The sequence below is a fragment of the Phocoena sinus genome, chromosome X, assembly GCF_008692025.1.
Source record: "Phocoena sinus isolate mPhoSin1 chromosome X, mPhoSin1.pri, whole genome shotgun sequence".
Taxonomy (NCBI): domain Eukaryota; kingdom Metazoa; phylum Chordata; class Mammalia; order Artiodactyla; family Phocoenidae; genus Phocoena; species Phocoena sinus.
In genome coordinates, this window is record NC_045784.1 from 51158252 (window position 1) to 51182424 (window position 24173).

Consider the following 24173-nt stretch of genomic DNA (forward strand, 5'->3'; position numbering starts at 1 on the left):
CAACTTTCTGGAGAGTTTTTATCATAAATGGGTGTTGAGGGGGACCTTCAAGATGGCAGAGGAGTAAGAAGTGGAGATCAAATTCCTCCCCACAAATACATCAAAAGTACATCTACATGTGGAACAACTCTTACAGATCCCCTACTGGACGCTGGCAGAAGACCTCAGACTTCCCAAAAGGCAAGAAACTCCCCACGTATCTGGGTAGGGCAAAAGACAAAAGGAAAAACAGAGACAAAAGAATAGGCATGGGGGCTTCCCTAGTGGCGCACTGGTTGAGAATCTGCCTGCTAATGCAGGGGACACGGGTTCGAGCCCTGGTCTGGGAGGATCCCACATGCCGCAGAGCAACTAGGCCCGTGAGCCACAACTACTGAGCCTGCGCGCCTGGAGCTTACGCTCTGTAGCAAGAGAGGCCGCGACAGTGAGAGGCCCGCGCACCGCGATGAAGAGTGGCCCCCGCTTGCCACAACTAGAGAAAGCCCTCGCACAGAAACGAAGACCCAGCACAGCAAAAATAAATAAATTAATTAATAAACTCCTACCCCCAACATCTTCTTTAAAAAAAAAAAAAAAAAAAAAAAGAATAGGCATGGGACCTGCTCTTCTGGGAGGGAATTGTGAAGGAGGAAAAGTTTCCACACACAAGGAAGGCCCTTCACTGGTGGAGACGAGGGGGGGAGGGGGGAGCTTCAAGGCACGGAGGAGAGCACAGCAACAGGGGTGCAGAGGGCAAAGCAGAGAGATTCTCACACAGAGGATTGGTTCTGACCAGAACTCACCAGCCTGCAAGGCTTGTCTGCTCACCCGCCAGGGCTGGTGGGGGCTGGGAGATGAGGCGCAGGGTTTAGAGTTTAGACACCAGGGAGCGGACTGGGGCTGGCTGCATGAACACAGCCTGAAGGGGGCTAGTGCACTGCAGCTAGCCTGGAGTGAGTCTGGGAAAACGTCTGGAACTGCCTAAGAGGCAAGAGACCATTGTTTTTGGGTGTGCAAGGAGAGGAGATTCAGAGCACCTTCTAAAGAGCTCCAGAGACGGGTGTGAGTCGTGGCTATCAGCAAAGACACTAGAGAAGGGTATGAAACGCTAAGGCTGCTGTTGCACCCACCAAGTAGCCTGGGTGCAAGCACAGGTCACTATCCACACCTCCATTCCTGGGAGCCTGTGCAGCCCGCCATGCCAGGGTCCCATGATCCAGGGACAACTTCCCTGGGAGAACACATGGCGTGCTTCAGGCTGTTGCAACATCATACTGGCCTCTGCTGCCGCAGGCTCACCCTGCATTCCATACCCCTCCCTCCCACTGGCCTGAGTGAGCCAGAGCCCCCTAATCAACTGCTACTTTAACCCTGTCCTGTCTGGGTGGGGAACAAATGCCCTCAGGTGACCTTCACACAGTGGTGGGGCGAAATCCAAAGCTGAAACCCAGGAGCTGTGTGAACAAAGAAGAGAAAGGGAAATTACACCCAGCAGCCTCAGGAACAGCAGAATAAATCTCCACAATAAACTTCATGTACCCTGTTTCTCTGGAATACCTGAATGGAAAATGAAGCATCCCAAAATTGAGGCAGTGGACTTTGGGAGCAACTGTAGACTTGGGCTTTGCTTTCTGCATCTAATTTGTTTCTGGTTTTATGTTTACCTTAGTTTAGTACTTAGAGCTTATTATCAATCACTGGTAGATTTGTTTATTGATTTCTTTGCTCTTACTTTATATATATATATATATATATATACACACATATATATATGTATATATATAAATTTTTTCCTTTTCTCTTTTGGTGAGTGTGTATGTGCATGCTTCTTTGTGTGATTTTGTCTGTACAGCTCTGCTTTTCCCATTTGTCCTAGGGTTCTGTCTTTCCTTTTGTTTTTTGGGGGATTTTTTGTTATTGTTCCTATAGTCTTTAGTGCTTGTTATAATTGGTGGATTTGTTTTTGGATTTGGTTGCTCTGTTTCTTTCTTTTATTATTACTTTCTAATTTTTGTTTTTAATATTTTTTTATTTTAATAATTTTACTTCTTTTCTTTTCTTTCTTTCCGTCTTTCTTTTTTCTTCTCCGTTTTCTTCTGAGACGTGTGGCTGACAGGGTCTTGGTGGTCCAGCTGGATGTCACGGCTGAGCTGTGGAGGTTGGAGAGCAGAGTTCAGGATACTGGTCCACCAGAGACCTCTTGGCCCCATGTAATATAAAATGGCAGAAGCTTTCGCAGAGATCTCCATCTCACCACTAAGGCCCAGCTCCACTCGATGACCAGCAAACTACAGTGATGGACACCCTAGGTCAAAGAACTAGCAAGACAGGAACACAACACCACCCATTAGCAGAGAGGATGCCTAAAATGACAGTGCATAGACACCTCAAAACACACCACCAGACGTGGTCATGCCCACCAGAAAGAAAAGATCCAGCCTCATCCACCAGAACACAGACACCAATCCCCTCCACCAGGAAGCCTACAGAACACACTGAACCAACCATACCCACTGGGGGCAGACAGCAAGAACAACAGAAACTACAAACACGCAGCCTGCAAAAATGAGACACCAAACATAGTAAGTCAAACTAAAGGAGAAGATAAATATGCAGCAGATGACGGAGCAAGGTAAAAACCCACAACAAACAAATGAATAGGAAATAGGCAGGCTACCTGAAACAGAATTCAGAGAAATGATAGTAAAGATGATCCAAAATCTTGGAAATAGAATGGAGAAAATACAAGAAACATTTAACAAAGACCTAGAAGAACTAAAGAGCAAACAAACAATAAAGGATAACACAATAAATGAAATTTAAAATTCTCTAGAAGGAATCAATTTCAGAATAACTGAGGCAGAAGAACAGATAAGTGATGTGGAAGATAAAAGAGTGGAAATAAATACTGAAGAACAGAATAAAGGAAATAGAATGAAAAGAATTGAGGACAGCCTCAGAGACCTCTGGGACAATACTGAACATGCAAAGATTTGAATTATAGGGGTCCCAGAAGAAGAAGAGGAAAAAAAAAGGGACTGAGAAAATATTTGAGGAGATTATAGTTGAAACCTTTCCTAACACGGGAAAGGAAACTGTCAAGGTGCAGGAAGTGCAGAGAGTCCCATACAGATAAATCCAAGGAGAAACACGCCTAGACAAATATTAATCAAACTATCAAAAATTAAATACAAAGAAAAAATATTTAAAGCAGCAAGGAAAAAACAACAATTAATGTACAAGGGAATCCCCATAAGGTTAACAGGTGATCTTTCACCAGAAACACTGTAAGCCAGAAGGGAGTGGTAGGACATATTTAAAGTGATGAAAGGGAAATACCTACAACCAAGATTACTCTACCAAGCAAGGATCTCATTCAGATTCAATAAAGAAAGCCTTTACAAACAAGCAAAACCTAAGAGAATTCATGATCACGAAACCCGCTTTACATCAAATGCTAAAGGAACTTCTCTAGCCAGGAAACACAAGAGAAGGAAAAGACTTACCAAAACAAACCTAAAACAATTCAGAAAATGGTAATAGGAACATACATATTGATAATTACCTTAAATGTAAATGGATTAATTGCTCCAACCAAAAGACCCAGACAGGCTGAATGGATTCAAAAACAAGACCCGCATATATGTGGTCTACAGGAGACTCATTTCATACCTAGGGACACAAACAGACTGCAAGTAGGGAATGGAAAAACATATTCCAGGTAAATGGAAATTAAAAGAAAGCTAGAGTAACAATTCACATATCAGACAAAATAGACTTTAAAACAAAGACTATTACAAGAGAGAAAGAAAGAGACTACATAATGAGCAAAGGATCAATCCAAGAAGAAGATACAACAATTGCAATATTTATGCACCAAACACAGGAGCACTTCAATACATAAGCCAACTGCTAACAGCCATAAAAGGGGAAATTGAAAGGAACAAAGTAACATAATGATAGTAGAGGACTTTAAGATCCCACTTGGACCAAAGGTTAGAACAACCAAAATGAAAATAAATAAGGAAACACAAGCTTTAAATGATGCATTAAACAAGATGCACTTAATTGATGTTTATAGGACATTCCATTCAAAAACAGAACATTACACTTTCTTCTCAAGTGCTCATGGAACATTCTCCAGGATAGATAATATCGTGGAACACAAATCAAGCCTTGGTAAATATAAGAAAATTATAATCATATGAAGTATCATTTCTGACCAAAACACTATGAGACTAGATATCAATTACAAGAAAAAACTGTAAAAGAAACAAACACATGGAGGCTAAACAATACAATACTTAATAACCAAGAGATCACTGAAGAAATCAAATAGGAAATAAAAAACGTAACTAGAAACAAATGACAAAGAAAACACGACGACCCAAAACCTATGGAATGCAGCAAAAGCACTTCTAAGAGGGAAGTTTATAGCAATACAATCCTACCTTAAGAAACAAGAAACAACTCGAAAAAACAACCTAAACTTGCACTTAAAGCAATTAGAGAAAGAAGAACAAAAAAAACCCCAGAGTTAGCAGAAGGAAAGAAATCATAAAAATCAGATCAGAAATAAATGAAAAAGAAATGAGGGAAATGACAGCAAAGATCAATAAAACTAAAAGCTGGTTCTTTAAGAAGATAAACAAAATTGAAAAACCATTAGCCAGACTCATCAAGAAAAAAGTGAGAAGACTCAAATCAACAGAATTAGAAATGAAAAAGGAGAAGTAACAACTGACACTGCAGAAATAAAAAAGATCATGAGAGATTACTACAAGCAACTCTAATGCCAATAAAATGGACAACCTGGAAGAAATGGACAAATTCTTACAAATGCACAACCTGCCAAGACTGAATCACAAAGAAATAGAAAATATGAACACACTAATCACAAGCACTGGAATTGAAACTGTGATTAAAAATCTTCCAACAAACAAAAAGCCAAGGACCAGATGGCTTCACAGGCAAATTCTATCAAGCATTTAGAGAAGAGTTAACACCTATCCTTCTCAAACTCTTCCAAAATATAGCAGAGGGAGGAACACTACCAAACTCATTCTGAAAGGCGACCATCACCTTGACACCAAAACAAGGATGCCACAAAAAAGAAAACAACAGGCCAATGTCACTGATAAATATAGATGCATAAATCCTCAACAAAATACTAGCAAACAGAATCCAACAGCACATTAAAAGGATCATACACCATGATCAAGTGGGGTTTACTCCAGGAATGCAAGCATTCTTCAATATATGCAAATCAATCAACATGATACACCATATTAACAAATTAAAGGTGAAAAACGATATGGTCATCTCAATAGATGCAGAGAAAGCTTTCAAAAAAATTCAACACCCATTTATGATAAAAACCCTCCAGAAAGTAGGCATAGAGGGAACATTCCTCAACATAATAAAGGCCATATATGACAAACCCACAGCCAACATCGTCCTCAATGGTGAAAAACTGAAAGCATTTCCAGTAAGATCAGGAACTAGACAAGGTTGCCCACTCTCACCACTCTTATTCAACATAGTTTTGGAAGTTTTAGCCACAGCAATCAGAGAAGAAAAGGAAATAAAAGGAATCCAAATCGGAAAATAAATAAAGCTGTCACTGCTTGCAGATGACATGACCCTATACAAAGAGAATCCTGAAGATGTTAACAGAAAACTACTAGAGCTAATCAATGAATTTGGTAAAGTAGTAAGATACAAAATTAATGCACAGAAATCTCTGGCATTCCTATACACTAATGATGAAAAATCTGAAAGTGAAATCAAAAAAACACTCCCATTGCCCATTGCAAGAAAAAGAATAAAATATCTAGGAATAAACCTACCTAAGGAGACAAAAGACCTGTATGCACAAAATTATAAGACACTGATGAAAGAAATTAAAGATGATACAAATAGATGGAGAGATATACCATGTTCTTGGATGGGAAGAATCAACATTGTGAAAATGACTCTACTACCCAAAGCAATCTACACATTCAATGCAATCCCTATCAAAATACCACTGGCATTTTTCACAGAACTAGAACAAACAATTTCACAATTTGTATAGAAACACAAAAGACCCCGAAGAGCCAAAGCAATGCTGAGAATGAAAAACGGACCTGGAGTAATTAGGCTCCCAGACTTCAGACTATACTACCAAGGTACAGTAATCAAGACAGTATGGTAATGGCACAAAAACAGAAAGATACATCAGTAGAACAGGATAGAAAGCCCAGAGATAAATGCACGCACATACGGTCACCTTATCTCTGATAAAGGTGGCAGGAATGTGCAGTGCAGAAAGGACACCCTCTTCAATAATTGGTGCTGGGAAAACTGGACAGGTAAATGTAAAATTATGAGAGTAGATCATTCCCTAACCACACACAAAAAAAATCTCAAACTGGATTAAAGACCTAATATAAGGCCAGAAACTCTCAAACTCTTAGAGGAAAGCATAGGCAGAACACTCTATGACATAAATCACAGCAAGATCCTTTTACACCCATCACCTAGAGAAATGGAAATAACAACAAAAATAAACAAATGGGACCTAATGAAACTTCAAAGCTTTTGCACAGCAAAGGAAACCATAAACAAGACCAAAAGACAACCCTCAGAATGGGAGAAAATATTTGCACATGAAGCAACTGACAAAGGATTAATCTCCAAAATTTATAAGCAGCTCATGCAGCTCAATAAGAAAAAAACAAACAACCCAATCCAAAAATGAGCAGAAGACCTACATAGACATTTCTGCAAAGAAGATATACAAATTGCCAACAAACACATGAAAGAATGCTCAACATCATTAATCATTAGAGAAATGCAAATCAAAACTAAAATGAGATACCATCTCACACCAGTCAGTAAAATAGCTAGTGGGAAGCAACCGCATAGCACAGGGAGATCAGCACAGTGCTTTGTGACCACGTACGGTGGTATGGGTAGGGACGGTGGGACAGAGGGAGATGCAAGAGGGAAGAGATATGTGGACATATGTATATGTATAACTGATTCACTTTGTTGTAAAGCAGAAACTAACACACCATTGTAAAGCACTTATACTCCAATAAAGATGTTTAAAAAAACCATAAAAACTAAGCTCCCTGCACTCAGCACATTTTCATAATGATATATACCAGTAAAAATTAACACTACAGGCCAACTACTACTGAATTTCTACTCTGAAATCACAGAATGAAAAAAATCAGGTACCAGATTCATTTACCTTCCTAAAAGCTGTGATTTAGTCATCATGGCTGGCTGAGGGCTATATGCCCACAAACGCACATAAGAAAATCATTATGGAACTTAGAGCTTTCTTTTCTTTTCTTTTTTTTATGTTCTCATATCTCTTCCCTCTTGCATCTCCCTCCCTCCCACTCTCCTTATCCCACCCCTCCAGGTGGTCACAATGCACCAAACTGATCTCCCTATGCTATGCGGCTGCTTCCAACTAGCTATCTACCTTACGTTTGGTAGTGTATTTATGACCATGCATCTCTCTCGTCTTGTCACAGCTCACACTTCCCCCTCCCCATATCCTCAAGTCCATTCTCTGGTAGGTCTGTATCTTTATTCCTGTCTTACCCCTAGGTTCTTCATGACATTTTTGTTTTAAATTCTATATCTATGTGTTAGCATACGGTATTTGTCTTTCTTTTTCTGACTTACTTCACTCTGTATGACAGACTCTAGGTCTATCCACCTCATTACAAATAGCTCAATTTCGTTTCTTTTTATGGCTAATACTCCATTGTATATATGTGCCACATCTTCTTTATCCATTCATCCGATGATGGGCACTTAGGTTGTTTCCATCTCCGGGCTATTGTAAATAGAGCTGCAATGAACATTTTGGTACATGACTCTTTTTGAATTTTGGTTTTCTTAGGGTATATGCCCAGCAGTGGGATTGCTGGGTCATATGATAGTTCTATTTTTAGTTTTTTAAGGATCTTCATACTCTTCTCCATAGTGGCTGTAGCAATTCACATTCCCACCAGCAGTGCAAGAGTGTCCCCTTTTCTCCACACCCTCTCCAGCATTTATTGTTTCTAGATTTTTTGATGATGGCCACTCTGACTGGTGTGAGATGATATCTCATTGTAGATTTGATTTCCATTTCTCTAATGATTAATGATGTTGAGCATTCTTTCATGTGTTTGTTGGCAGTCTGTATATCTTCTTTGGAGAAATGTCTATTTAGCTCTTCTGCCGATTTTTGGATTGGGTTGTTTGTTTTCTTCTTATCGACCTGCATGAGCTGCTTGTAAAATTTTGGAAATTAATCCCTTGTCAGTTGCTTCATTTGCAAATATTTTCTCCCATTCTGAGGGTTGTCTTTTGGTCTTGTTTATGGTTTCCTTTGCTGTGCAAAAGCTTTGAAGTTTCATTAGGTCCCATTTGTTTATTTTTATTTCCATTCCTCTAGGAGGTGGGTCAAAAAGGATTTGCTGTGATTTATGTCATAGAGTGTTCTGCTTATGTTTTCCTCTAAGAGTTTGATAGGTTCTGGCCTCACATTTAGGTCTTTAATCCATTTTGAGCTTATTTTTGTGTATGGTGTTAGGGGGTGATGTAATCTCATACTTCCACATGTACCTGTCCAGTTTTCCCAGCACCATTTATTGAAGAGCCTGTCCTTTCTCCACTGTACATTCCGGCCTCCTTTATCAAAGATAAGGTGTCCATACGTGCGTGGGTTTATCTCTGGGCTTTCTATCCTGTTCATTTGATCTATCTTTCTGTTTTTGTGCTAGTACCATACCGTCTTGATTAACGTAGCTTTGTAGTATAGTCTGAAGGCAGGGAGCCTGATTCCTCCAGCTCCGTTTATCGTTCTCAACATTGCTTTGGCTATTCGGGGTCTTTTGTGTTGCCATACAAATTGCGAAATTTTTTGTTCTAGTTCTGTGAAAAATGCCAGTGGTAGTTTGATAGGGATTGCATTGAATCTGTAGATTGCTTTGGGTAGTAGAGTCATTTTCACAATGTTGATTCTTCCCATCCAAGAACATGGTATATCTCTCCATCTATTTGTATAATCTTAAATTTCTTTCATCAGTGTCTTATAATTTTGTGCATACAGGTCTTTTGTCTCCTTAGGTAGGTTTATTCCTAGATATTTTATTCTTTTTGTTGCAATGGTAAATGGGAGTGTTTTCTTGATTTCACTTTCAGATTCTTCATCATTTCTGTATAGGAATGCCAGAGATTTCTGCGCATTAATTTTGTATCCTGGTACTTTACCAAATTCATTGATTAGCTCTAGTAGTTTTCTGGTAGCATCTTTAGGATTCTCTATGTATAGTATCACGTCACCTGCAAACAGTGACAGCTTTACTTTTCCTTTTCCGATTTGGATTCCTTTTATTTCCTTTTCTTCTCTGATTGCTGTGGCTAAAACTTCCAAAACTATGTGGAATAAGAGTGGTGAGAGTGGGCAACCTTGTCTTGTTCCTGGTCTAAGTGGAAATGCTTTCAGTTTTTCACCATTGAGGACGATGTTGGCTGTGGGTTTGTCATATATGGCCTTTATTATGTTGAGGAATGTTCCCTCTATGCCTACTTTCTGGAGGGTTTTTATCATGAATAGGTGCTGAATTTTGTCAAAAGCTTTCTCTGCATCTATTGAGATGATCGTATGGTTTTTCTCCTTCAATTTGTTAATATGGTGTATCATGTTGATTGATTTGCATATACTGATGAATCCTTGCATTCCTGGAGTAAACCCCACTTGATCATGGTGTATGATCCGTTTAATGTGTTGTTGGATTCTGTTTGCTAGTATTTTGTTGAGGATTTTTGCATCTATGTTCATCAGTGATATTGTTCTGTAGCTTTCTTTGTGACATCCTTGTCTGGTTTTGGTATCAGGGTTATGTTGGCCTCGTAGAATCAGTTTGGGAGTGTTCCTCCCTCTGCTATATTTTGGAAGAGTTTGAGAAGGATAGGTGTTAGCTCTTCTCTAAATGTTTGATAGAATTCGCCTGTGAAGACATCTGGTCCGGGGCTTTTGTTTGTTGGAAGATTTTTAATCACAGTTTCAATTTCAGTGCTTTTGATTGGTCTGTTCATATTTTCTATTTCTTCCTGATTCAGTCTTGGCAGGTTGTGCATTTCTAGCAATTTGTCCATTTCTTCCAGGTTGTCCATTTTATTGGCATAGAGTTGCTTGTAGTAATCTCTCATGATCTTTTGTATTTCTGCAGTGTCAGTTGTTACTTCTCCTTTTTCATTTCTAATTCTATTGATTTGAGTCTTCTCCCTTTCTCTCTTGATGAGTCTGGCTAATGGTTTATCAATTTTGTTTATCTTCTCAAAGAACCAGCTTTTAGTTTTAGTGATCTTTGCTCTCGTTTCCTTCATTTCTTTTTCATTTATTTCTGATCTGATTTTTGTGATTTCTTTCCGTCTGCTAACTTTGGGGTTTTCTTGTTCTTCTTTCTCTGATTGCTTTAGGTGGAAGGTTAGGCTGTTTATTCGAGATGTTTCCTGTTCCTTAAGGTAGGACTGTATTGCTATAAACTTCCCTCTTAGAACTGCTTTGTCTGCATCCCACAGATTTTGGGTCGTCGTGTCTCCATTGAAATGTGTTTTTAGGTATTTTTTGATTTCCTCTTTGATTTCTTCAGTGATCACTTCGTTATTAAGTAGTTTATTGTTTAGCCTCCATGTGCATGTATTTTTTTTTTTACAGATCTTTTCCTGTAATTGATATCTAGTCTCATAGTGTTGTTGTCAGAAGAGATACTTGATACAATTTCAATTTTCTTAAATTTACCAAGGCTTGGTTTGTGACCCAAGATATGATCTATCCTGGAGAATGTTCCATGAGCACTTGAGAAAGTGTATCTGTTGTTTTTGGATGAAATGTCCTATAAATATCAATTACGTCCATCTTGTTTAATGTATCATTTAAAGCTTGTGTTTCCTTATTTATTTTCATTTTGGATGATCTGTCCATGGGTGAAAATGGGGTGTTAAAAGTCCCCTACTATGAATGTGTTACTGTCGATTTCCTCTTTTATGGCTGTTTGTATCTGTCTTTTGTATGGAGGTGCTCCTATGTTGGGTGCATAAATATTTACAATTGTTATATCTTCTTATTGGATCAATCCCTTGATCGTTATGTAGTGTCCTTCTTTGTCTCTTCTAATAGTCTCTATTTTTAAGTCTATTTTGTCTGATATGAGATTTGCTACTACTTTTGGTTTGCATTTGCATGAAATATCTTTTTCCATCCCCTTAATTTCAGTCTGCATGTGTCTCTAGGTCTGAAGTGGGTCTCTTGTAGACAGCAAATACATGGGTTTTGTTTTTGTATCCATTCAGCCAACGTGTGTCTTTTGGTGGGAGCATTTAGGCCATTTACATTTAAGGTAATTATCGATATGTATGTTCCTATTCCTATTTTCTTAATTGTTTTGGGTTCGTTATTGTAGGTCTTTTCCTTCTCTTGTGTTTCTCGCCTAGTGTAGTTCCTTTAGCAGTTGTTGCAGAGTTGATTTGGTGGTGCTGAACTCTCTCGGCATTTGCTTGTCTGTAAAGGTTTTAATTTCTCCATCAAATCTGAATGAGATCCTTGCTGGCTAGAGTAATCTTGGTTGCAGGCTTTTCTCCTTCATCACTTTAAATATGTCCTGCCAGTCCCTTCTGGCTTGCAGAGTTTCTGCTGAAAGATCAGCTGTTAACCTTACGGGGATTTCCTTGTGTGTCATTCATTGTTTTTCCCTTGCTGCTTTTAATATATTTATTTGTATTTAATTTTTGACAGTTTGATTAATATGTGTCTTGGCGTATTTCTCCTTGCATTTATCCTGTATGGGACTCTCTGTGCTTCCTGGACTTGATTAACTATTTCCTTCCCCATATTAGGGAAGTTTTCAACTATAATCTCTTCAAATATTTTCTCCGTCCCTTTCTTTTCCTCTTCTTCTTCTTGAACCCCTATAATTCAAATGTTGGTGTGTTTAATGTTGTCCCAGAGGTCTCTGAGACTGTCCTCCATTCTTTTCATTCTTTTTTCTTTTTTCTGCTGTGCAGTAGTTATTTCCACTATTTTATCTTCCAGGTCACTTATCCGTTCTTCTGCCTCAGTTATTCTGCTGTTGATCCCATCTAGAGTATTTTTCATTTCATTTATTGTGTTGTTCATCGTTGTTTGCTTCACCTTTAGTTCTTCTACGTCTTTGTTAAATGTTTCTGGCATTTTGTCTATTCTATTCCAAGGTTTTGTGTCATCTTTACTATGATTATTCTGAATTCTTTTACAGGTAGACTGCCTATTTCCTCTTCATTTGTTAGGTCTTGCTCCTTCATCTGCTGTGTGTTTTTCTGCCTTCTCATTTCTCTTATCTTACTGTGTTTGGGGTCTCCTTTTTGCAGGCTGCAGGTTCCTAGTTCCCAGTGCTTTTGGTGTCTGTCTCCAGTGGGTAAGGTTGGTTCAGTGGGCTGCGTAGGCTTCCTGATGGAGGGGATTAGTGACTGTGTGCTGGCAGATGAGGCTGGATCTTGTCTTTCTGGTGGGCAGTTCCACGTCTGGTGGTGTGTTTTATGGTGTCTGTGGAATTATGATGATTTTAGGCAGCCTCTCTGGTAATGGGTGGGGTTGTGTTCCTGTCTTGCTAGTTGTTTGGCATAGGATGTCCAGCACTGCAGCTTGCTGGTCATTGAGTGAAGCTGGGTTCTGGTGTTTAGATGGAGATCTCTGGGAGATTTTGCCGTTTGATATTATGTGGAGCTGGGAGGTCTCTTGTGGACCAGTGTCCTGAAGTTGGCTCTCCCACCTCAGAGGCACAGCACTGACTCCTAGTTTCAGCACCAAGATCCTTTCATCTGCACAGCTCAGAATAAAAGGCAGAATAAGTAGAAAGCATTAGTAGAAGAAGACAGAAAGAAAGAAAGAAAGAAAGAAAGAAAGAAAGGAAGGAGAGAGGGAGGGAGGGAGGAAGGAAGAAAAAAAGAAAGAAGATAAAGTAAAATAAAATACAGTAAGATAAAATATAATAAAGTTATTAAAATAAAAAAAATAATTACTAAGAGAAAATAAATGGACGGATAGAACCCTAGGACAAATGGTGGAAGCAAAGCTGTACAGACAAAATCTCACACAGAAGCATAAAAATACACACTCACAAAAAGAGGAAAAGGGGAAAAAATCATAAATCTTGCTCTCAAAGTCCACCTCATCAATTTGGGATGATTCTTTGTCTAAAGGAGGGAAGGAAGGAAAGAAAGAATGAAGATAAAGTAAAATAAAATAAAGTTAGTAAAATAAAAAGTAATTATTAAGAAAAAAATTCAAAAAAAAAAAAAAACACCGGATGGATAGAACCCTCGGACAAATGGTGGAAGCAAAGCTATACAGACAAAATCTCACACAGAAGCATATACAGACACACTCACAAAAAGAGGAAAAGGGGAAAACATCATAAATCTTGCTCTCAACGTCCACCTCCTCAATTTGGCATGATTCATTTTCTATTCATGTATTCCACAGATGCAGGGTACATCAAGTTGATTGTGGAGCTTTAATCCGCTACTTCTGAGGCTGCTGGGAGAGATTTCCCTTTCTCTTCTTTGTTCTCACAGCTCCCAGGGGCTCAGCTTTGGATTTGGCCCCGCCTCAGCTTGTAGGTCGCTGGAGGGCATCTGTTCTTCGCTCAGACAGGACGGGGTTAAAGGAGCTGCTGATTCGGGGGCTCTGGCTCACTCAGGCCTAGGGGAGGGAGGGGTACGAATGCGGGGTGAGCCTGTGGAGGCAGAGGCTGACGTGACGTTGCACCAGCCTGAGGCACTCTGTGAGTTCTCCCGGGGGAGTTGTCCCTGGATCCCGGGACCCTGGCAGTGGCGGCCTGCACAGGCTCCCTGGAAGGGGTGTGTGGATAGTGACCTGTGTTTGCACACAGGCTTCTTGGTGGCGGCAGCAGCAGCCTTAGCGTCTCATGCCTGTCTCTGGGGTCCGCGCTTTTGGCTTCAGCTCGTGCCCGTCTCTGGAGCTCCTTTAAGCAGCATTGTTAATCCCCTCTCCTCACGCACCAGGAAACAAAGAGGGAAGAAACAGTCCCTTGCCTCTTTGGCAGGTCCAGACTTTTCCCCGGACTCCCTCCTAAACAGCCGTGGTGCACTAACCCCCTGCAGGCTGTGTTCACGCCACCAACCCCAGTCCTCTCCCTGCGCTCCGAGACCGAAGCCCGAGCCTCAGCTCCCAGCCCCGCCTGCCCCGGCGGGGGAGCAGACAAGCCTCTCGGGCTGGTGAGTCCCTGCGGGCACTGATCCTCTGTGCGGGAATCTCTCCGCTTTGCTCCCACCCCCCACGCCTCTTGCTGTGCTCTCCTCCGCGGCTCTGAAGCTTCCCCCCTCCTCCACCCACAGTCTCTGCCCGCGAAGGGGCTTCCTAGTGTGTGGAAACCTTTCCTCCTTCACAGCTCCCTCCCGCTGGTGCAGGTCCCATCCCTATCCTTTTGTCTCTGTTTATTCTTTTTTCTTTTGCCCTACCCAGGTACGTGGGGGGTTTCTTGCCTTTTGGGAGGTCTGAGGTCTTCTGCCAGCGTTCAGTGGGTGTTCTGTAGGAGTTGTTCCATGTGTAGATGTCTAATTTCTTTTTAAACAAAATATTAGTAAATATCTTTCCAGTATAAAGTTTCCCCCAAATTCAGAGATTCAAACAATGGATCATTTCCTTCACAACAGTGGCTCAGGCATTTTTGGGTCACAGGCCTTTTTATAAGTCTGCTGAAAGCCTTGTGTCTTCTGCCCGAACAAATACACAGAGACACAGGATGGTGTAAAATTTCCCTGGGTTCACAGGCCATCTAAAGCCCATATGGTTCCCCTTAGGCTAGGAAGCCCTGTTTCATACAATGAGCCTCATGATTCCTTCTGCTAGGGATGTCTATTACACCATATGATATAAGAAGCAAAGTGTGACAAAAAGTGAACCTCTGAGAATCTGATTGAAGACATATGTAATGAAAGATTTAAAGACTTTTAAGTTTTAAAAATCTTAATGGAATACTTGCTGTCTTCACATATAAGTCATAACAATAAGCTAACTAATCATATACATGGTACTTACTTGTCCAACCACTTCCGAATTTGAGCTAAAATCAGGGCTCGATGATGAATAACTTCTAAGTTTCCCCTTGGCATCTTAAAATAAATAAATCAAATCAATAACATTTTTAATTAAATAGAAAAAAATTTAAATACCCAGGATATACAACTTTACCTAACTCTTCTTAGAGAACTAACACAACACTGTCAAATGAGCATACTTTTGGCAAAATTTAGTTGTGTTCAAAATTTATTTTGACTTTTTTTTTTTTTTTTTTGCTGTGCGCGGGCCTCTCACTGTTGTGGCCTCTCCCGTTGCGGAGCACAGGCTCCGGACGCACAAGCCCAGCGGCCATGGCTCACGGGCCCAGCCGCTCCGCGGCATGTGGGATCCTCCCGGACCGGGGAACGAACCTGTGTCCCCTGCATCGGCAGGCAGACTCTCAACCACTGCACCACCAGGGAAGCCCTATTTTGACTTTTAAGAGAAGTTTCCCTCTTAGCCTTACTGGGCAGAGCCTGTATTAACATTCCTTTGTATAAAGCTAACAGAGAACTTAGCAAGGAAAGGTTTATAATAAATTAATACAAATGGTAAGAGAGCCTAAAATATAATCCACAAGAATTCTGTTTGGTATTTACTGCCAAACGACTATCAGAAATATAGCCTGAAAAAATCAGCTTACCTGTAATATAAGCTTTGTGTCCTGGGGCACAACAGTGACAATGCATGAACCCCTCTCCACCTTCCGCAGAGATTCCCCATTAGACACAGGACAAGCCACTCTCCATTAACTGCAGCTGAAACTGCAGAGTATCCAAAGTAGAAGGAAGCAATTAACAACTAAGCCACACTGCTCTCTCACTCAGCCTCAAGACCATTAGCCCCTCTGATAAACAACCTTATCCCAGAATCTCGTGCTCTCTCACAGAGACATGCCCATACACAACTTCTCAACTGATATGGAAAACACAGGGAGGATTGGGCAGCTTCTCTCTGTCTTCTTGTACTGATAAAGCTATGATCGTATCAGTGAAAGATTCCCTGTTTCCAAGTTATCAATAGAAGCAAAGAAAATAAGTGGGATATTTTTATTTTCATAAGAAAATTGTGTGCATGCACACACATACACACTGGGTGGGGGGGGGCATGGAACACAGAAAAAAGTGCGGCCGATTTCCTATGAACCATGAGATGGAGTCCTTCAGATATACAATAGAGGGTTGCCACAGTGAGAAAAGAAAGATTACAAAGAAGATTGAGCATATTGCCAGTTTGGTGCCTACATGGTAATTCAAAGTAAAATATTAGTTATATTAAAAAATTTCCTGAAAATTTTTGTTTACCTTAGGATGTGCTGCTTAAGGAAGGACCTCCTCTTTGCTAACTGGTGTGGAGTGATTCAACTGAGATATTATGTTGAGATTAGGGGCTAAGTAAATGAACTTGAAAAGTTTTCTCCAGTCTAGGACTCCATGATAAACAGCAACAAATTGTATGCAACAATCTTAAGTCATCAAGACTTCAAAGGACAAATAATATTACAGCAGGGACTATTTTCTATTTCATACACTGAAAAGTTACTTTTCAATGAAGCATCTCTCAGGCAAAAACAGTGGCAAGTATGGGAATGAGTCGTTAAACAATAAAAACTCACCATATACTGCAAATGATGTGATATTTGAAGCAACCTACAAAAGGTCGGGGAGGCAAAGGGGAGAGTTAGCTATATTACCTGGAGCCAAGACTGAGAAAGATCCAGTGTCAGAACAAGCCTTGATACCTCAGTGTCACTGATGAAAAAGCGACATCTGTCAGTCAGGCCAAGGACAAAGAAATAAAATATGAAATTACAAACAATTCTAACCAAACTAGTTAAACCAAACTCTTCTATTACATGGTTCCATTGCCCTATGATTTCACATCTAGGTCCTTGCAATGGGGACTTAAGATGCCTAAGATGTGGTTGGTCTAGTGCAAAGTGGACTATGGCGCATCCAGTGCATCAGCAAGCCCTGCCATTTCTATCTCCTACGCATGTCTCAAACATATCACCTTTCGGCCCTCACTGCCTCCAGTCACAGCCACTTCAACTCTCGTCCCTTTCAACCTACTCTCTACTGGGCAGCCAGAATAACCTTTCAAACCATGAAGCACATCACACTACTCCCTGATTAAAATCATCAGTTTCCCAATCTATGTTAAATGAGCAAAGCCACACTCCTTCCCATGGCCTATCACTAAGGTCTAGCCATTGCTTCCATTAGGTTCCTTGAATAAGCTGAGCTCTTTCTAAGCTCACAGTAGGTACAGTTCCTCCTCCCTGGAACACTCTCCCTTTCTCAGAGATAGAGCTTTCTTTTTCTTCACACTCAGCACATACACCACCACCTCCTAGAGGCTTTCCCAGACCACCAAAAGTTGGTCTCCCCATCCTCACAGCTACCATCCTCTAACTAGCCTCAAACACTTCTCTATTCTCTACCATTACGCCCTGCTCATTTACTTCATTCTCCTATCAGAAGGGACAGCCATACCTGTATTGATAGATTAAAAATTCCAGAAGGGCAGGAATTAGTCAGCTGTTTGGTTTTGTAACCACTGTGTCCTACCACCTGCCACAATTATAGGCATTCTAATATTTGATGAATGATAACCTACTGATTACTAGTTTCAAGATTACATTTCTGTTGTCCCCAAAAGTTACTTATAAAACTAACTTTGAATGTTTTGTACAACTGGAGATAAATGTCTGCCAGTTGCATTTTTCTATTTTTGAATTTATACTTCCAAGGAAAGGAATCAACTAACTACTACATGCCAGGCAATCTCTTAATCCCATTTCAGAGATTGAGAGGCTGAGACTCAGGAAACTTCTCATTGTTGACAGTAACTTCTCATTGTTGCCTTGAGATTTAGTGGACACTCAGGTCCACCTCCAAAGCACACACTCTTTCTATTTAATGCTATCACTTTCTGGGTCACTGCTCTAAGTGGTAAGTTTTTCTGCCTTGTGTTTACTTACCTCTCCTCCAATCATGGCCAATTCGGTCTGTGCGCACAGATAAGGAAATCGAACAGGAAATTCACCAGGGTTCTTCCATGGTTCAACAGCCAGAGAGGGTGATTCTGCAGGATTGGCAGATGAGGTTTACCAAGAGCTGATCTGCTCTTTGTAAAAAAAAAAAAAAAAAAAAAAAACTGTTACACTAATACTTGCTAAAATGCTTAACATGCAATTTAAATCACTTTCCAAATGTGTTTCAGAAACTCATTAAAGTACTCCAGTTCATTACAAGAGAAAATACAGGGAGAACACACCTGCTAATTCCACTCTATAGATTAGGGATAGTTTTTCAGGGTAGTTAAAAGACCTAATAACCACCGCAGCACTGATAAGATACAAGTATATGTGCTCAAGAATTAAATATCTACGTAAGCCATAAACATGCTTTCCTAACATTTTGATACTCACCCCAAAGGTACTTAATTATCTGACCACCAGCCACCTGCAGTGCTACTGACTTGGTCTTGGAGTTGCAGCACAGATGGATTATGACCCCATCCACTGTCACATATGAACTGACAAGAGTAAAAAAAAAAAAAATATTTCAATATAACATAAATATAATAAATGCACATCCATATGTATATACACAGTAATAGATAAACTATTGCAAGCGCAAGCCCAAGTAAAGCAGTTACCTGTCACATGACATTATTTTCCACAATGTCAATAAACTAGGTGTCTACATTGTGAGGTCATCACTCCTATTCTGGCAGAAACTTTATGTAACTTATTTCAATTTACTGCATTAAATAAAGCAGTGAATCTGTAGGAAAGTGAGCACACTTAATACCTCTATTGCTATTATATTCATTCATAGAAACCTGTGGGTCTCCCTTAATGGGAAGAGGGGAATCTGTTATTGCCATTTTAGTTTTTCCTGAGTCAACGAACCAAGAGTAGACATGTCTTAAAGGAAGTGGAAGAGGTACGATAAAAGCAAATGGTGCCAATGCTAACATTTATTCAAAGAGTTCTTAACAAATCTCCAAAAACTCCAAAATGCCACAAATTTGGGGAGGATAAATTATCTGACAAGTTAAGGGAATAGACTCTGGAGGTGCAATGGCTAGAATTGGATCCTGGCTCCACCTGCGTTATCTCAGGCAAGTTACTTAAACTGCTCTGTGCCTCAGCTGCCTCAGCTGTACAATGAGGGCGCCAAACAGTACATACTTCAGAGAGGTATTGTGAGAAATAAGTGAGTTAATATAGGAAATGCACTTAAAAGAGTACCTTTTACAAAGCACAAGCTATAGTAAATGTAAGCTATAAGCTGATTGGGGGACTACATATCCATCAAAGACATTAACATTTTGCATGAACAAAACAGTCTTTTTTGAGAAACAAAAGTCAAAGCAGCAGAAATATATTTTAAATGACTTCTCACTTCCTTTACAGCAAATGAGATGATGGCATCTACCTTTTACAAGATAATGATAAAAAAACCTTCAAATTTGGAGTAGTAGAAACATGCATAATTTAGGCATTTCTAATGTAAATTGCTCTGTTTTCCAAAGGAAGCCCTGTTAAGTCTGCATGCATGCAGCTAGCACATATTCTGCATCCAGACATATTCACAAAACCTTCTTAAAAATATGAAGCATTATTGGGATTTCCCTGGTGGTCCAGTGGTTAAGACTCCACACTCCCAATGCAGGGAGCCCAGGTTCAATCCCTGGTTGGGGAACTAGATACCGCATGCTACAACTAGAAAAGATCCTGTGTGCCGCAACTAAGACCTGGCGCAGCCAAAATAAATCAAAAATAAATACTTTTTAAAAACATGAAGCATTATCATTCAAGTTAATGAAGTTAATGACTGCATTTGGAATATGCTTTATGTATACAATAAAGAGAGGTTCCTAATTTTGCAACAACGGTTTTCAGAATTTCAAGCTAACCAGTAGACCTTTAATTACATGTGAATCTGGGGATTACTATCAATGTATGCCTAAGGTGCCGAGTTTTGACACTGGTAACCTGAGGATTTCTCGGAGCTGTCCAGACAACGCTATCTGCTGCACAACAGGGTTTGTAATACAGAAAACAGCATTCATTAATGAAACCTGTTACGTGACAAAGATGCAGTCAGGAATCAAAATGAAACTCAGGGCCAGGGAGCTATGAAATTTTAGCAAAGAAAAATAGAAGAGGCTTTCTAGTAATAAATGCAATCAAGTACCAAACAAAATGTATAGGAGGCCGGAAGAAGTATTTTGAAGTCACTAAATCAAAATGAAGTGCATATATATAGATCTCATAATTGATTTTAATAACTAACAAGGGTAATTAGAGTGGCTAATTCTCATAGGCTAATAATTACTCTGCTGGAATGTAAGTATAAGCTGAATTAAAATTCTTAACACACCTTAAAAATGTTTTGCCTCATCTATTGGTATTTGTGCTATTTTTCACCAATTCTTGATGCATTTTAATCTATATTTTGACATGACTAAAAACTAGACTTAACCCTCTTGCTAAGTATGTCTAAAAAGGAAGCCACTGCCCCTCAACTCTGCTCAGTGGAAGTAAAAATCAAAAATAAAGTCCTAGGCTCATAAAAGACAGAAGCCTAACTCTATCCACATATTAACACATGGAATACAGGGAATTGTTGGAATGCCTAATATTGAGCTGTCCCTGCTTGTTATCCATCTCAGAAGGGGCCACAGTCAGATGGTGAATGACAGAGCTTGGGGTGGATTGACTGTGGCTCACAGCCAGGAAAACGTCTTCCTGAACCCAGGTGAGAAGGCTGAGCTTCAGTGGGCTTACTTCTTCATCTTCACTCTTCTCAAACTGAATTATGTTTTAAATATTGAAGAATTTTCAAAACATGAGTAAGACTTCGACATCACCGAGATTTTCCTGAATGAAGAATGAACCACTTTATATACAGTCAACTCCTTATTTGGAGGGACACAACCTGAGGTAATGCCCAATACTAGAAAATCCAAAAATAATGTTTGCCTTGCTTAAGAATATGTTTTTCTAGTATTTAAAATTAAGTACCTTATACTCTGAGATCTTTAGATTTGAAGAGAACATTTCAAGAAACTGACTACAGAAGAAAAACTGACTGCCCCAGGTCCTACACTAATAAACCCCAGGAGTGTTCCATTGTTACCACTTACCAGCATTCAAACCAGGCTCCAGCAGATATTTAGGCCTCAGTAGAATGGATCCTTTCCTAAGCATCTCATATCAAAATGAGTAATTAGTTTGGGAGATGACTTCTTTGCCACTAATGCCTTCCTCCTGTAGCATTCAGACACTGGAGGAGGGCCTGTTTTTACTACTTCACGTGGCAACTCACAATGGCTACTTCCTGCCTTTCAGCTCAAGCAGCAGATCCTCAGCGGGCACTGAAGAAGCTGAGGCACTAGTCTGATCTTCCTATTCAACCAGCTCTCCCTGGACTCAGTCTCTCCACTACATTCAGCCCCACACAGGAGCATTCCTGCCTCGGGTTCTCACTGACACTCTTCTGCCCACCACACCCAACATTCTCAATCCTTCTCTGGCAATCCTAAACCTCTCTCTTTTTCAAAGTTCAAGGTAATTTATTTATGCCCTTCATGAAATCTTCTCTAAATGACTTAGAGCTATCCTTCCCACAATCTTTTAAAACATTAAACTATATTCTCAATTGCCTCACACTTTCTAGTTTGCCTTAAATCTGTCCTCTAAACTTTCAAGTCTGTGAAATGAAATAATCCATGTACATGCTCTTTGAAAAATTACTAAGCATTATACAGACAGCTCCCAAATCATACACAGGTAGGAAATATATTCATTTATTAAATATATTGCATATAATGACATTTAAGAAACATAGTTATATTCAGTTATTGGCTCATTATTCCCATTAATTTAGAAATAAATGTTCCCAGGAGACAAAGTAGTGCAGTAATTAAGAACATGGGCTTGGAGGGGGGAAGCTTCAGAGCCACAGAGGACAGCGCAGCAACAGGGGTGCGGAGGGCAAAGTGGAGAGATTCCCTCACAGAGGATGGGTGCCAGCCAGCACTCACCAGCCTGCGAGGCTTGTCTGCTCACCCACCAGGGCGGGTGGGGGCTGGGAGCTGAGGCTCCAGCTTCGGAGGTCGGATCTCAGGGAGAGGACTGGGGTTGGCTGCATGAACACAGCCTGAAGGGGGCTAGTGCACCACAGCTAGGCGGGAGTGTGTCCGGGGACAAGGTCTGGAGCTGCCGAAGAGGCAAGAGACTTTTTCTTGCCTCTTTATTTCACAGTGCACGAGGAGAGGGGATTAAGAGCACCACCTGAAGGAGCTCCAGAGATGGGCACAAGCCACAGCTATCAGCGAGGAACCCAGAGATGGGCATGAAATTTTAAGGCTGCTGCTGCAGCCACCAAGAAGCCTGTGTGCAAGCACAGGTCACTATCCACACCTCCCCTCCCAGAAGCCTGTGTAGCCCGCCACTGTCAGGGTTCCGTGATCCACGGACAACTTCCCGGGAGAACACACAGCATGTCTCAGGCTGGTGCAACGTCATGATGGCCTCTGCCACCACAGGCTCGGACTGCATTCCACACCCCGCCCTCCCTCCCTGCCCACCAGCCCCCACCCCCCGGCTTGAGTGAGCTAATAAGCTACTCCTTTAACCCCATCTGGTCTGAGCGGGAACAGATGGCCTCAGGCGACCTACGTGCAGAGGCGGGGCCAAATCCAAAGCTGAACCCCAGGGGCTGTGCGAATAAAGAAGAGAAAGGGAAACCTCTCCCAGCAGCCTCAGGAGCAGCAGATTAAATCTCCACACTCAACTCGATGTACCCTGCATCTGTGGAATACCTGAATAGACAACGAATCATCCCAAATTGTGGTGGTGGATTTTTGGAGCAAGGATATATATATATTTTTGCCTTATTCTCATTTTGTGAGTGTGCATGTGTATGCTTCTGTGTGTTTTTGTCTGTACAGCTTTGCTTTTACCATCTGTCCTAGGGTTCTGCCTGTCCATTTTTCTTAGTATAGTTTTTAGCACTTGTTACCATTGGTGGATTTGTTTTTTGGTTTGGTTGCTCTCTTTTTTCTTTCTTTCTTTCCTTTTTTTAAATTAATTTTTAATAATTATTTTTTGTTTCTATCTTAACAACTTTATTATATTTTTTCTTTCTTTCTTTCTTTTCTTTCTTTCTTTGTTTCTCTCTCTCCCCCTCCCTCCCTCCCTCCCTCCCCCCCACTCCGCCCCCCCCCCTTTCCTTCTTTCTTTTCTTCACCCTTTTCTTCTTAGCCGTGTGGATGACAGGGTCTAGGTGCTCCAGCCAGGTGGCAGGCCTGTGCCTCTGACGTGGGAAATCTGAGTTCAGGACGTTGGTCCACCAGAGACCTCCCAGATCCACGTAATATCAAATGGTGAAAATCTCCCAGAGATCTCCATCTCAAGGCCAAGACCCAGCTCCACTCAATGACCAGCAAGCTACAGTGCTGGACACCCTATGACAAACAACTAGCAAGACAGGAACAAAATACCATAAGCAGAGAGGCTGCCTAAAGTCATAATCAGATCACAGACCCCCAAAAAGCACCACCAGAGGCAGAACTGCCCACCAGAAAGACAAGATCCAGCCTCATCCACCAGAACACAGGCACTAGTTCCCTCCACCAGGATGCCTACACAACCCACTGAACCAACCTCAACCACTGGGGGCAGACACCACGGACAACGGGAACTACGAACCAGTAGCCTGTGAAAAGGAGACCCCAAACACAGTAATTTAAGCAAAATGAGAAGACAAAGAACCACACAGCAGATGAAGGAGCAAGATAAAAACTCATCAGACCAAACAAATGAAGAGGAAATAGGCAGTCTACCTGAAAAAGAATTCAGAGTAATGATAGTAAAGATGATCAAAAATCTTGGAAATAGAAAGGAGAAAATAGAAGAAACGTTTGACAAGGACCTAGAAGAACTAAAGAGCACACAAGCAATGATGAAAAACACAATAAATGAAATTAAACATTCTCTATAAGGGATCAACAGCAGAATAAATGAGGCAGAAGAACAGATAAGTGACATGGAAGACAA

General features: G+C 40.7%; 1 protein-coding gene across 1 annotated transcript in view; it reads right to left on the reverse strand.

Moving 5' to 3' along the window:
* Positions 1-14931: 14931 nt before the first annotated feature.
* Positions 14932-24173, reverse strand: part of LOC116747529 (elongator complex protein 1-like) — a 39518-nt gene continuing 30276 nt past the window's right edge. Inside the window, 10 exon segments of the mRNA XM_032619842.1 lie at positions 14932-15147; positions 15738-15837; positions 16026-16041; positions 16637-16694; positions 16696-16743; positions 16836-16884; positions 17271-17275; positions 18078-18181; positions 18528-18634; positions 20746-20930. Coding sequence (XP_032475733.1) covers positions 15070-15147; positions 15738-15837; positions 16026-16041; positions 16637-16694; positions 16696-16743; positions 16836-16884; positions 17271-17275; positions 18078-18181; positions 18528-18634; positions 20746-20930 — 750 coding nt within the window. The 3' untranslated portion in view covers positions 14932-15069.